The sequence below is a fragment of the Danio rerio genome, chromosome 13 (genome assembly GCF_052040795.2).
Source record: "Danio rerio strain M-AB ecotype USA chromosome 13, GRCz13ab, whole genome shotgun sequence".
Classification (NCBI taxonomy): Eukaryota; Metazoa; Chordata; class Actinopteri; order Cypriniformes; family Danionidae; genus Danio; species Danio rerio.
Window position 1 is genome coordinate 41,086,521 of NC_141033.1, and position 12,438 is coordinate 41,098,958.

The window sequence follows — 12,438 nt, forward strand, 5'->3', positions numbered from 1 at the left end:
CATTCAGATGTGCTCTTAATGCTTTTGTGCCATGCACTTTAGACTTTGTGCCTAGATTGTTAATATAGAACCCTAACACTTGCCTTCCTTTTTTACAATAATATTTTATAATACTAACACTCTCTAGCCTGTTTTTCTATACTTTTAACCATGTATATGTTTAGCACTAACATTAATTTTCTGTAGTTTTTTTATTATTCTAATACTCGTATTAAATGAAAGAAATTCCTAATAAATTCATTCATTCATTTTCTTGTCGGCTTAGTCCCTTTATTAATCCGGGGTCGCCACAGCAGAATGAACTGCCAACTTATCCACCAAGTTTTTACGCAGCGGATGCCCTTCCAGCCGCAACCCATCTCTGGGAAACCTAATAAATTCATGTAATAAATATGTCGAGCCATAGATTGCACATTGCTACTGTACTGTGGTGCATTGAATAAGTGTAGTCAATAGGATCCACTATAGTTTCAAACACCACTACAACTGGCTTTGCACTCGATTAATACCCTTTTTATAGGCAGACTTACTGTAGGTGGCAAATTTGGACTCATTGATTGGCAGAACACAAACCATAAACTGGCTCCCATTTTTAGAAAGCAGAATAAGTTCACATACTTGCTCCAAAAGCTAACTTCACAAACAAGGAAAATAACTGTCAGACGGATTACATGGTGCGAATGCAACCAGTAAATTTGCCCTTGTTCTGAGAAGTCCTGTTTTATATAACGAAAACTACCCGGTGTGTTCATTATTGGGTGATGTAGTTGACTGCATGGAACTGACTACTTCAGAACTCATGTGGGGGGAGAAAAATGTAGAAAACCCCTTATTTATTATCCCCATACACACATTCCCACTTGTACCATCTTCCGATGCGGTTGTGGCATGGTGTCAGAGAAATAAAAATGTGTTGCTTGAGGACAGCCCTTTGTCACCCACACTAACAATGTTTTTGTGACTTATGCTGTAGTGTGACATTGCTGTAATTTATACAGTATGTTCTGTGGGCATGGACGAGGTGGTGTTTTGAATGCTTTTGTTTTATTATTATCATTTTTTTGTTGTACTGGAGAAAGCAAATCGGGAGTAAGGAAACGTTGAAGGGCCTGCTTGGGTCAAGGACAGAGTCATAAACATGTGTATGACCAAATAGCTGTTACAGCCGCAGGCCTGAAATCCTCAGTAACTGCATTTTATTCAATGCAGCTTCAAAATACACAGCCAGCGACTTTTCACTTGCTTTTTTTTTTTTCGCTGTTGGCTTTTTGTTCTGTTAAAGTTGAATTAGAACTGTTGCTCACGTCATTGAAGTAATTCCCAATTAGCAATGGAAGCATGGCTGTGTCTTGCTTTTGATCTGATTCAGCTCTATCTATGAAACACGCTGCTGCAACTTTAGATAAAAACCAATGGTTTTATACGTGGATTGAGACCAACTAAAATATGGAGGGAGCTTCAGCGGTAGCGATTATGTTCGCAGTGAGGCTTTTCGAATCAGGACACTATTTGTTTCCGACAAACGAATTAATTGATTACGATAAGAACAAGGACAAATTAGCCATATTGTTGTGCCGAAAACGAGTGTAATTAATCCAGAGTGAGTGATATACAGCTTACAATTGCGAGATAATTCATCTTTTGATATTCGGTTAGATATAACAGCACATAATTCCTTTACTAATTCTGGGTCTTAACTAACTAATTATTCCAAAAGCCTGGATCTGTTGCAGGCAACAGTGGATCAATCTAGCATGTCCATGACACCCCTTCCCTTTCCCTCGCCACCCTCCTTCCTTCCTTCCTTCCTCTGTGGCTTTCCAATGGCTTACACATTTTTCTTTTTTATTTCGATCCTCTTTTTTTGTTTTGGTTTTCGGGAGGGGAGGGGTGGAGGTTAATTCAACGTCTTGTTAAAAATCCAATGTAAGTTGATTATTTTGCATGTGTTTCTATGTGTCATAGCTGTGCTTCTAAGCTCAATTAATACTCCCAGCTCACCACTGATAAACCGTTCTGTGCACTGTTCTTTGCTTTCCTCGAAAGGCTAAAGCTAAACGACAAGAATGACGAGTTAAAGTTGTCCATGTGTGATTTATTTATCTATATATATATATATATACCTTTATTTTGTTTTAAAACCATGTACTGCGAGCCACCTCTGCGTTTCCAGAATTGTGCTAAGCTCTTTTTTTCCCTTTTCTCTCTCTCTTTCTGAAGATTTTGTATCAAAGCCTAGTTTTCATGAACCTCTATTCTGTCCCTAGAATATGGAATGATCGGAGAACATACTGTAAAAAGTCAGCGGCCAAGATCAGTACATGACACAAAGGGCCTACAGGAGCGAGATGAATCTGCTAAATTTATGGCACAAACTGGTAATACAATAGTTATGCTTCTTTCCTTTCCTATGTAAACTAAACTTAATTTTCATCTTAAGTCACTTGCATGCTATCTTCTGTACTGCACCCTTTAAGTGACAATGTTTATTTATCATATTTATTTTTTGTCCCTCTTCCACTTTATTAATACTTCAAGAAAAAAAAAAACTGAGGAAAACAGAATTGGCCAATTCCTTTTGGAAAGTTTTAATATTGATTTATTTTGACAGTTATTTTATTTTATAACCACCAAAAGCAGTAAATATAACCCAGAATTGTTAAAGCAAAGATTAATTAAATTCTAAAACAATTTGGTTAACATTTAAAACTAAACATTCTGGTTATCCTGCTGTTTAGAGACTAAATAACCCTAAACATATTACCTTTTTAAAGTGCCAAAACAAACAAGGCCTGTAAAACTTTTAATTTCCTGTTTAATTTATTTCCATGCATGTACTTTAAGATGATTTATAGCTACTCTGGGGAGGGACGTTAAGCAGTCATCTAATTTTTTTAAGTTTGCACCTTTTGTGACATTTGTGTAGCACTTAATATCGTTTCAGTTGCAAATCATTGTGCACACTAAACCTTAACAACCTTGTTTCCATTCCAATCAGTCGTTTTATGTGTTTGTTCATTTACTTCCATTTAAAAATGAAATTCTGAACAGAATGTCATTCATCCTGCGTTTAGTTTGCTCATTTACAGATTGTCTGAGTTCTGTATCACTTCATCCAGAGTTGATCCACCTTTCAATCTAATCTAATCTCCGAGAATGGCTGAGAAAATTGTCCATATGTGCCGAAGGGCATGCCAGTAGATTCTCTGGAAGTTAGAGCAAACAAACCAGTCTTGAGTGTACTAGCTGAAAATAAACATACATATAAAAACAATATATAAACAACCATATTTTTGAGTATATGGGCTTAGTTAATAAATGGCCAATGTGCTCATTATACTTTAACGGAACTTAAAATGCTAATTATGCAAAATAAAAAATGTTAATCATGACTGCTTTTGACAGCCCAAATTAAAACGTTAAATGTTTAATTTCGACATTTCCCTTCTCATGCGATCCCTTTATTCAGCACTACATGGCAATTGGATTGTTATATTGTGGACATTGATAACGTGTGCTTTTAGGGAGGCAATTTTCTCGCTTATTAAATGTTTGACAGTGTCAAAACAAAATTCTCTGGAAATCAAATGTCTTATTAGAGTTTGGTCTGGCCATGCATTTGCTCATTGGGAATTACAGCCGATCCAGAGTGAACAGATACAAAAATAAAAACACAAAAAGCTAATCTCTATGTGTTTGCCAGAAAGCAGCCTATGCTTTAAAACCAACAATTATATAAACTTTACTCAGCAATCATGTATTCTAACGCCAGCAAACAATGCCAATGATTGAATTGACATTACAGTTGGCAAATCATAACGTTTCAGCTCAGGACCGTGTAATCAAACGGAACATCTAACAGCTTTGATTGTTTGGATTCGAAAAAGATTTTCCATCTTAAATGTGACCAACGCCATTGAAAATTGCTGTGATCTGCTGAATATTCTTGGGGAAATGCAACCCCATCTCTTTTTTCTTCTCCTTTTTTTTCTTGACAATCTCCAATTCTAATTGATTTCGCTTCAAAGAGACTAGAAGCTTTAGCATAAATCCAGGAGATCTAAAAAAGAACGAAGCGCAGTCTAGACCCAAGGCCAGAGGTCTGTTCTTCTGTGCGACTGTGGTTAGCAGAAAACTAACTCTCATCAAAGATCATTCTCTAACTTTAGAAGCCATGTTGCATGCGTTCTGCATAGTTTATCATATTTTATATATCTCATCTATTAGTTTTGTTTGCCTTTTGCTTTTCAGTTGATTTCATCTAGTTGGTTGCATGCATGATTTTTTTAAATATACATATGAAGTTAGTATTTTAGGATGTTAAATAGTTAAAGCTCCCATTTGATAGTCGTTTTGTGGCCACACAGTAAAATGGATATGATCCTGCTTTGAATGTGAATAGATGTATTGATTATTCCTAATATTTTGATTGTCGTCTGTCAATGTAATCTATCTAAATATTTACAGATTGATTGTTTAATGTAGTATCTCTAATGCCAATATTAATTATGTGTAAATCCTCGAAATCTCTTTTTTTTCCCTGCAGAGTTTAGTTGTTTCCGAAGTCAGTTCATGATTTAATAGACAGTATTAGGTACTTCTTGATGAAACCATGCCATAATGTCATGTCTAATGATCGAGAACAAATTCAAGTGAGCTCAGAGATAACCTAATGAATATTTAATGCTTATTTCTCGGCAGAAATTGGATGAGTTATTAAGCTTTAAACCATACCATAAGTTAGAAATTATATTTATAAACAAAACTTTAAATTGCTCCTGTCAGACGTCATTTTTTATACTTTTAAGCAAATTATAAATAGTTTTATTATTGAAATAGTTCAGCAAAATGTATACTTGTATGTTGTTCCAAACCAGGATTACTTTGTGATGCATTAAAAAGGAATATACATTGGAATAAATTAAAAATTTAATGCTAAATTTAAAAATAAATGAAAGAGACTACATATATTTCTGAAGTAGACAATTCTGTCTTTCTTTCTTTCTTTCTTTCTTTCTTTCTTTTTCTTAATTTATTTCTTTATTCTCTCTGGAAAGAAACAAAGAAAGAGAAAGAAAGAAATATTCTTTCTTTTTTTGAAAGTCAGTAATGTTTTGCATAGTTTTTAAATATTTTATGGAAAGAAGCAGACAAAATATTCATCAAATATAAGAAAGTTGCACAATTTTGGAATGACATGAGGATAAAATGATGACACATGGTCAATTTTGGTAAAAAGAATAAATAATTTTAAACCAAAATAAATGCATAAATAAATAAATAAATAAATAAATAAATAAATAAATAAATAAATAAATAAATAAATAAATAAATACACATTTGTAAATAATTAAATTAAAAATAAGAATAAATGCGTAAATAAATAAATAAATGCATAAAAATGCGTAACAATGAATAAATAAATGTGTAAATAAACAAATTAATAAATAAATGTGTAAAAAACAAAATAAATAAATGTGTAAATAAATACATAAATAAATGTGTAAATAAACAAATACATATATGTAAATAAATTCCTAAGTAAATGTGAAAATAAATAAATAAAAATAAACGTGTAAATAAATAAATGCGTAAATAAATGAGTAAATAAATAAATGCATACAAAAATAAATATATAAATAAATAAATAAACAAATGCATAAATAAATGAAAGAATCAATAAAGAAATGCATTAATAAGTAAAATAAATACATAAATAAATAAATGTTTAAATAAATAAATAAATAAAACTATTAACAAATATTAAGTTGTCTTTGTGGATTTTAAATTTTAAACACAAACTAATAGCTACCAATCAAAGACAGTTTAAAAGTTGCTACATTTTTTACCTCAGTATACATAAGCTTAAGCTAAACTCTGCAGTAAACCAGATCTCTAGGATCCCGGTACAAGTGAATGCTAAAAATCATTCACGCAGGATCATATCAAACAAACCACAAAAACAATGACGCTCCTTTTGAGCTCATCCCAATTTCTCTTGGAGCCTATAAGATTTACTGTGTGTAACTTAGTGAGGCCCCTCCTGCTCCTACTGGCTCCACCCACTCAGGGTGTCACATGACCATGTTACTGCTTTTAACTGGTGTCACCCTTCTCCTACAGGTGACCCTGGTGCTGAGGAGTGGTCCCAGTGGAGCTCTTGCTCAGTTACATGCGGTCAAGGGTCGCAGGTGCGAACAAGAACATGTGTCTCACCTTACGGATCACACTGCAGCGGCCCTTTAAGAGAATCCAGGGTGTGCAATAACACTGCCCCCTGCCCAGGTAGTGTTAGTTGCAGACACTAGACTGTCCTTCCTCCATCTTTCAGGGCAATAAAAAAAACACAAGAGTAATTTGCTATCATTTGCTTTATATTACATTTTTATGTCAGATGTACTGTTATTATTTATCTTTGTGTCTGCTCTGATTTTTCCACTTGTGTATTTTAGTCATTCATCCTGTCATTTGAGTTTTGTTTTCTCATTCATTCTTCCGCTCTTTTCATGTGCTTTGCCGGTTTTTGACATCATTCCAGCACAAAGCGAAACGTGTTAGGAGAGTGTTTGTTGGTGTGTGCTAAAGAAAAAATGCAGAAGAAAGAAGGCTAATCTTTCCCGCTGAGGCCAGGAGAGTGACCCGAATTACCCTCTTGTTTTAAAATCTTTAATTACCGGAGGTATCGACCTTTAATTCATCATTTTCGGAGGTGCCATCTTAATGGAGTTGGGCTCAACGATACTTCAGCGCCATTGAACTTTCTGTCACTGGCTAACTGGATTTTTATTTCAAGTAAAAGAGGCTTGTTTTTCCCCCCTCTATCATCAAAATGCAGTTCAGCTCTTTTAGGACTTGGTATTGGTAAATTAATGCTGTTTACACGTTACCTCAGCAGCATTGAACTTATGTCACAAGCTAACTGGATTTTTATTTTAAGTAAAAGGCACGAAAAGAGACTTGTTTTGTTTACATCATTAGCTCTAAAAATGGCAATTCAGCTGTTTTAAGACTTTTTAAATGGCTAAATCGATGTGCTTTACACCGTATTATATATGTGCAGCTTTGCCTTGCGCCTTGAAAAATATACAGACCTACCTCACCGACTCATATGCTAGTTATAAGCGTGTGTGTGTGTGGAAGTTATTGATGGTGAAATCATCATTTTAAACTCGGTTTGTAAGATAAATAGCGATCTTTGACCATACCGTAAATGTAACCAAAGCACTAAAACTGCTGTGAAATGTAAATTTTTTCTGCGGCGTCGAGGGAAGGATTTATAAACGCTGCTAATTAACTTTGGTGAGCATAAATTTAAGTAACATTAATGGAGCTGCTTTGCATCCAAGATTAAAGATGTTTCACGTGCTCGCTGTAAAGTGCAGAATTTCTCAAAAATGCTAAAGCGTCTCGGATCAGGCAAACGCTAGGAGACACGTATAAATGACATAAGGCTGGACCACCAGCCCAGAGCTTAAGGGATTGAAAATAAGACCACCATGTTTCTCAAATGTTCAAATACAACCATTTATTCTCCCTCGGGGCTAGCTTGGACAGCAGCCTAATTGAGCACAGCATTGCTTTTCTTCGGAGGGCAACCCTTATTTACATCATTTTACTGTATTATGCTGCAAAATAAAAGCATTAGGGTACACGTTCTGTTCTGGAACAGAAGGCTTTCATGCATATACATGCTTTATAGTTTCATATACTGTGTAGTCAGAGAGGAAATTCAAATAAAGACTCATTCAAGCTAATCCAAGTTCCCCTCTGGACATCTTTTAAGATGAGTGAGACAGAGCTGGTTTTAGGAGAGATTGAAATAGTTGATATACTGTTGTATTGTTAAAGACAAGTGATGTTTCATTCCAGTCCAGTGGTTCTCAACTGGTTTTTACTTCATAACCTTATTGGGTGGCAACCCAATACATCACAGGTGTCAAAGCCAGTTTCTGGAGGGCCGCAGCTCTGCACTGTTTAGTTCTAACCCTGCTGCACTTACCTTACGTTTGATCAGGTATGTTTGATTAGAGTTGGAGCTAAACTGTGCAGACCTGTGGCCCTCTAGGAACTGGCTTTGACACCTGTGCAAGACGGCACATAAAGTTTGCAGTACATTTTGCATTATACATTTTGCAGTACACATTTACCGTATACATTTAACATTTTGCAGTATACAACAAATATATTTAGAATAATATACGCAGCTGAATAGAAAATTGCAGTAGTTTTATTTTTGTTTTTTATTGATCTATGAAACTCTAAAAATACCACAATTGATTTGTTTGGTTATTTATTTATTTATTTATTTATTTATTTATTTATTTATTTATTTATTTGGTTGTTTGTTTGTTTATTTATTATACAGTAAAACAGCAGTATTCTATTGTTGTTTTCTACTGGTGCTTAAGTATCATTTATTGATATTAATATATCAATAGAATAGGCTGATATAAACAGTTCAATACAGTATAATACAGTTCAGGTCAGATTTATTAGCCCCCCTTTTAGCTTCTTTTTCTTTTACCAATATTACCCAAATGATGTGAAACAAAGCAAGGGCATTTTCACAGTATGTCTGACAATATTTTGTCTTTTGGAAAAAGTCTTATTTGTTTTATTTTGGCTGGAATAAAAGCTGTTTTTAAAATTTTTTAAACACCATTTTAAGGTCAAAATTATTAGCCCCTTTAAGCTATATGTTTTAGGTAGTCTACAGAACAAATAATCGTTATACAGTAACTTAATAACCTATTATATATTTATAACAATAACCTAATTACCCTAACCTGCCTAGTTAACCTAATTCACCTAGTTAAGCCTATAAATGTCACTTTAAGCTGTATTAAGGTGTCTTAAAAAAATATCTAGTCAAATATTATTTACTGTCATCATGGCAAAGATAAAATAAATCAGTTATTAGAGATGAGTTATTAAAACTATGTCTAAACTAAATTATGTTTAGAAATGTGTTGAACAAAATCTGATCTCTGTTAAACAGAAATTGGAGAATATAAATGGGGGCTAGTAATTTAGGGTGGATAATAATTCTGGCTTTAACTATAAGTTTCTTATGCTTTTATCAATGCTTTGTGTCTTCATGAGTCATACATAACTCATGATTATCTACGCATTGGTTAAACATGAAATATTGCATATTAATGTAAGCATACTGCATAAGTGTATTGTAAAACATGCTACTTTTTGGTGAAAATCTTGATATATTTTTTCCAACATTCCTTGATGTTTAAAAAACAGCTTTTATTTGAATATATATATATATATATATATATATATATATATATATATATATATATATATATATATATATATATATATATATATATATATATATATCAAAAGTTTAGGGTCAGTTTTTTTCATGATTTTTTGGAAATTATGTTTTAAAAATGTTTTTTCAGAAAATTATTCTGTTCATCAAGGCAGAATTTATTAAATGTAAAAAAATTTTTAAATTGTTAATTTTTTTTCCAATTTTAAATAACTGCTTTTTAATTGTATGTAATGTCAAATGAAATTATTACTCCAATCATTATTGCTTTTATTACTATTATTATTAATAATAATAATATTCGTTCATTCCTTTTCTTTTCAGCTTAGTCCCTTTATTAATCAGGGGTCACCACAGCAGAATGAACTGCCAACTTATCCAGCATATGTTTTATGCAGCGGATGCCCTTCTAGCCACAAACACCCATACACTCTTGCATTCAACCAGTGACCTTCTTGTTGTGAGGCGATCATGCTACCCACTGTGACACCAATAATAATATTAATAATAATAATTATTAGAGTAATTTGTAAAGGATTGTGTGATTCTGAAGACTGGAGTAATGAATCTGAAAATATGTATAATAAATATATAAATAAATATATATATGGCGACCCAGTGGTGCAGAAGGTAGAGCTGTCGCCTCACACCAAGAAAGTCGCTGGGTCGCTGGTTCGAAACTCGGCTGGGTCAGTTGGCATTTCTGTGTGGAGTTTGCATGTTCTCCCTGCATTCGCGTGGGTTTCCTCTGGGTGCTCCGGTTTCCCCCACAATCCAAAGACATGCGATACAGGTGAATTGAGTAGGCTAAATTGTCCGTAGTGTATGAATGTGTGTGAATGAGTGTTTGTGGATGTTTCCCAGTGATGGGTTGTGGCTAAAAGGGCATCCGCTGCATAAAAACATGACCCCGGATTAATAAAGTGACTAAGCAGAAAAGAAATGAATATATATATATATATATATATATATATATATATATATATATATATATATATATATATATATATATATATATATATATATAGTACAATTTGTACTGTTTTTTGATGACATAAATGCAGTCTTGGTGAGCAGGAGAAGCTTTTTTTAAAACATTTAAAAAAATAAATAAATAAAAAATCCTACTGACCCCAAACTTTGGTTTAGTTTTAAAAACTAGCCTCTAAAAAAATGCACAAATACACTGAATAGTTAGATGATTATATTTATTCACACTTTAATATTTGTATTAATTAACAACCTAGAATTTCCTTCAACCCTTCAAATAAAAGCCACTTGTCCACTCAATATTTTTGTCTTTAAATACAAAACAAAAGAACAACAGAGACACCATTTGGCACCATCACTTTTCATCTCTTCTAGATAGGCGTCCAACAGCAAATAAAAAGCTTCCTGTTAATGGTGAAGTCATTGAGCTGTTTTTTTTTTGTTTTTTTTTCTCGTGCGAAGGCCGGCTTTCCATGAGTGCTTCAACGAGAGTTTGTTTTTAATTAATGCTCTTTGAGTGGGATTGGAGTTTTCATTATACAGTAAGAGCATTAGAGAGGGGGATTTGACGTTTGGAGGGGATCCGGTGCCCAGCAGTCTTGACACTGATGACTGGATTAAGCCCCAGTAAGTGCACGCGCAGAACACACACCTGGGACTTTCATAAGTACGCTAAGAGAAGCGAGACGAATTGGGCATGGCTGCGGCAGGCCTCCCGGCGTGTCTTTCATCACGCAAAAGACAAAAGAATGTCATCAGCCGCGGCGCTCGGGATGGGGGTGGATTGGTGTGGTACTGGGAAAGGTAAATTGTAAAGAAAAGGGGAAATGATGCAGTTGTTTTGATTCATTGCGGCTGTGTAGCAGCTGTTGATAAACAGGCTCGCTGAGCAGCCATAGAGTCGGTGCTGGAGGTGTTTCACTGCTGCATTTGAATGAGGCTGTGTGTGGGTGTTTGTGTATGTGTGTGTCGTGAGCGGTGTGGATGTGTCTTAACTCTTGTCCTCTGTTGGCAGTGCACGGTTCGTGGGAAGAGTGGTCTCCTTGGAGCCTGTGCTCTTTCACCTGTGGTCGGGGTCATCGCACCCGCACTCGGATCTGCACTCCGCCACAGCATGGAGGGAGAGCTTGTGATGGACCTGAGACCCAAAGCAAACTCTGCAACATTGCCCTCTGTCCAGGTCTGTCCGCTTTAGATTCCCATATTCACTGGCCTCTTCTCACATCATCTCATCGGTGCTCTTCTACTCTGTTGTCTCCTTTTCTCCTCCTTTACTCTTGCACTGTAAGCTTGAATGCTCTTTTTCTCATCTAATCTCACTAAATTTCTCATGTTGTCTGGAATGGAAAGAAAAAAAAACAATGAAGCAGAGGAAAAGAAGAAACTAAAGGCAATAAGAAAAGGAACAGAAAAGAAGAGGGAAGACAAGATGTGACAAGATCACATGATAAAAAACAATATTAGATGAGGGGAAAAAAACAGGAAACAAAATGAGACAAAGATGAGACAAAATGAGATGATTAGATAAGAATAAGAGGAGAAAAGTAGACAACAGAGGAGAAAAGCATCATTAAATCATCATTTCATCTTTTCTCCTGTTATCTCTCTGACTTTTGTCTGTCATATTCCAATCTCATTTAATCTTGGCTCATCTTGACTCTTATATTCTCATCTAATCGTTTGTCCTCTCTTCTCATATTGTCTTGTCTTGTCTCATCTCTTCTGTGCTTTTTGCCCATATTATCTGCTTTTATCCTCTTGTCTTCTCTTTTATTCTCATCTAATTATCTCATCTAGTCTCATATTGTCTCATCTAATCTCTCTCATCTCTCATCTTTTCTCTTCTGCTTCTTTTCTTATTTTCTTTTCTTCTTGAATGATCATTTAATCTCATCTAATCTTGTCTCATTTTGCCTCTTCTCTTCTCTTCTCATCTAATCTTGTCTCATTTTGCCTCTTCTCTTCTCATCTAATCTAGTCTCCTCTCTTGTGATATTGTCTTGTCTTGTGTGTTTCATCTTATCATCTCATCTTGTCTCTTCTTATCTTGTCTCATCTTGTGATCTCTTCTCTTCTCTTCTCTTCTCTTCTCTTCTCTTCTCTTGAATCGTCATTTAATCTCTTCTCATGTTGTCTCATTTTTTCTTCATTGTTTTTTT

The 12,438-nt window shown here is 34.4% G+C and overlaps 1 protein-coding gene across 21 annotated transcripts in view; it reads left to right on the forward strand.

Moving 5' to 3' along the window:
- adgrb3 (adhesion G protein-coupled receptor B3) overlaps nt 1-12,438 on the forward strand; it is a 397,331-nt gene that overhangs the window by 231,443 nt on the left and 153,450 nt on the right. For 11 of the 21 annotated variants that reach the window (XM_087279664.1, XM_087279661.1, XM_087279662.1 and 8 more), the window contains 3 exons: nt 2,268-2,378; nt 6,124-6,285; nt 11,295-11,459. In XM_087279664.1, coding sequence (XP_087135790.1) covers nt 2,268-2,378; nt 6,124-6,285; nt 11,295-11,459 — 438 coding nt within the window. The remainder of the gene's footprint in view (nt 1-2,267; nt 2,379-6,123; nt 6,286-11,294; nt 11,460-12,438) is intronic. The other 10 variants (XM_087279667.1, XM_087279674.1, XM_087279673.1 and 7 more) reach the window with 2 other exon arrangements.